This window comes from Asparagus officinalis, unplaced genomic scaffold (genome assembly GCF_001876935.1).
Source record: "Asparagus officinalis unplaced genomic scaffold, Aspof.V1 AsparagusV1_Un3546, whole genome shotgun sequence".
Taxonomy (NCBI): Eukaryota; Viridiplantae; Streptophyta; class Magnoliopsida; order Asparagales; family Asparagaceae; genus Asparagus; species Asparagus officinalis.
In genome coordinates, this window is record NW_017975805.1 from 1 (window position 1) to 1,671 (window position 1,671).

At 50.0% G+C, this 1,671-nt stretch overlaps 1 protein-coding gene across 1 annotated transcript; it reads right to left on the reverse strand.

The window, feature by feature from the left end:
- Positions 1-33: 33 nt before the first annotated feature.
- LOC109828688 lies at positions 34-1,558 on the reverse strand (the record flags this gene model as incomplete). The annotated part of the gene is made up of 5 exons (XM_020395630.1): positions 1,306-1,558; positions 852-1,226; positions 617-772; positions 405-540; positions 34-229 (listed from the first exon to the last, which is right to left on the reverse strand). Coding segments are annotated over exons 1-5 (1,077 nt in total), but the record flags the coding sequence as incomplete, so codon positions are not given.
- Positions 1,559-1,671: the final 113 nt, after the last annotated feature.

Genomic DNA, 1,671 nt, shown 5'->3' on the forward strand with positions numbered 1-1,671 from the left:
TATCTCTGCACGAGTGGAATCTAAGGAGCTCACTAACTCAGCTCTGCTGGTGTCTTTCCTCGCTAGAGAAGCCATCAGCTGCTCGACAGTGCGCTCACGTGATCGAAGCTCGCTTCCAACGGAAGATCGCAGTTCATGCCACTGCGTCAACCTATCCTCTACCTGAGAAGATGCAAAAGAGGGAGCTCCACCAGCCTTCAACTCCCTCAGCTCTCGAATCTCTGACTCCCTGAGAAGATGCAAAAGAGGGAGCTCCACCAGCCTTCAACTCCCTCAGCTCTCGAATCTCTGACTCCAGAACAGCAAAATCAGCTGTAAAGGAATCGGCCAAATATGGATATCCCTCTTCCCTCATCATCATCATGTGACGGGAGAAGGAACGCCTGAACTGATCAAAGGAAGACCCTCTGTGCAGAAGCTTATCAATCACACCGTTATTAAAGGCAGTAAAGAAACCGAGGTCAGTGCGGAAGACATCCCCATCTGGATTGGTATCAGCCAAGAGAGCATGGACCTGCTCATATAGAGACGGTCGAGAACCTGCAAGCAGCAGTATGGGAGGTCAAGAAACTATTAAATACAATCGAAAAGACCCTAAGGGAAATTCGAGGTATACCTATACCGGCGGAAATCCCCTCGGGTTGGGGTTCGACAGGCTCCGAAGTAACGACAGGAATGCTCATGGAAGGTATATCAACCCTCGTGGGCAAGTCAGTCGTATTAGGCGAAGGCGGGAAAACACCCGAAGCTATAGCAGAATCAGGTACAGCGCCTGGTCATATAGTTGCACTTCTTTATTAGTCAAAATGGAGACTGAGACAAGCAAAGAAGAGAGGAAATTGGATATATACCTGTGGATGAATCACTCTCAAAGAGTGGTCTCACAGTCCCGGTGGGAGCTTGTTCAGCTAACATATCGGCTAACAGTCCAGAATCAGGTCTCGGGAAAACCGGTGCAGGAACATATCCCTGCTCTTCGAAATCTGCAATAGGGGAGGCCCCATCCTCGTCTGGCCCTTCTGTCACAACACCTGCAGCACCGGATGTAGGTATATCTGAAAATGAACCGGTGGGACCAACACCATCTGCCTGCCCAAGATCGATGTTCAGATCAATGCCCAGGGAGCCATCACGAAGGGCGTCGCACACCTGCTGCATGAAGCAGTCCATGTTGTCAGCCCCAGAGAATACCGGACCTGGCGGAAGCTCGCCCTCCTCGAAGAACCCTGAATTATGAAACAGGATCAGGGATCCCGGAAGGTAAATCATCTTAAAGCAATAAAAGTGGGTACAACAAAATGTTACCTTCCTCCCCGTCGGCAAAGCCTCCTGAATCTACCCCATGGGAGCGCTGATCAACATGAGGTTTATGGGCAATCTTTTTCCTTTTCGAAGGATCACCCCTCATAGAACCAACGGGGCGGTCATGCGAAGTTTGGCCACCAAACTTGGATTTCGCACGACGGGAAGCGAGCGACCCATGGTCGTCAGCTACCCCACCTGAAACAACAAGAATCATCTCATGAACCAGATCTTTCGCCAATACCAATTGAAGTCGAGAAAGAAGGTCAAAGAGCATGACAAACATGTATCAAGTTCGGTTTGGTCGGTATCTATATCTGCATACTCCCCTTCGGGAATTCCGGTGGACTTCTTCCTCTGTCTCTGAGC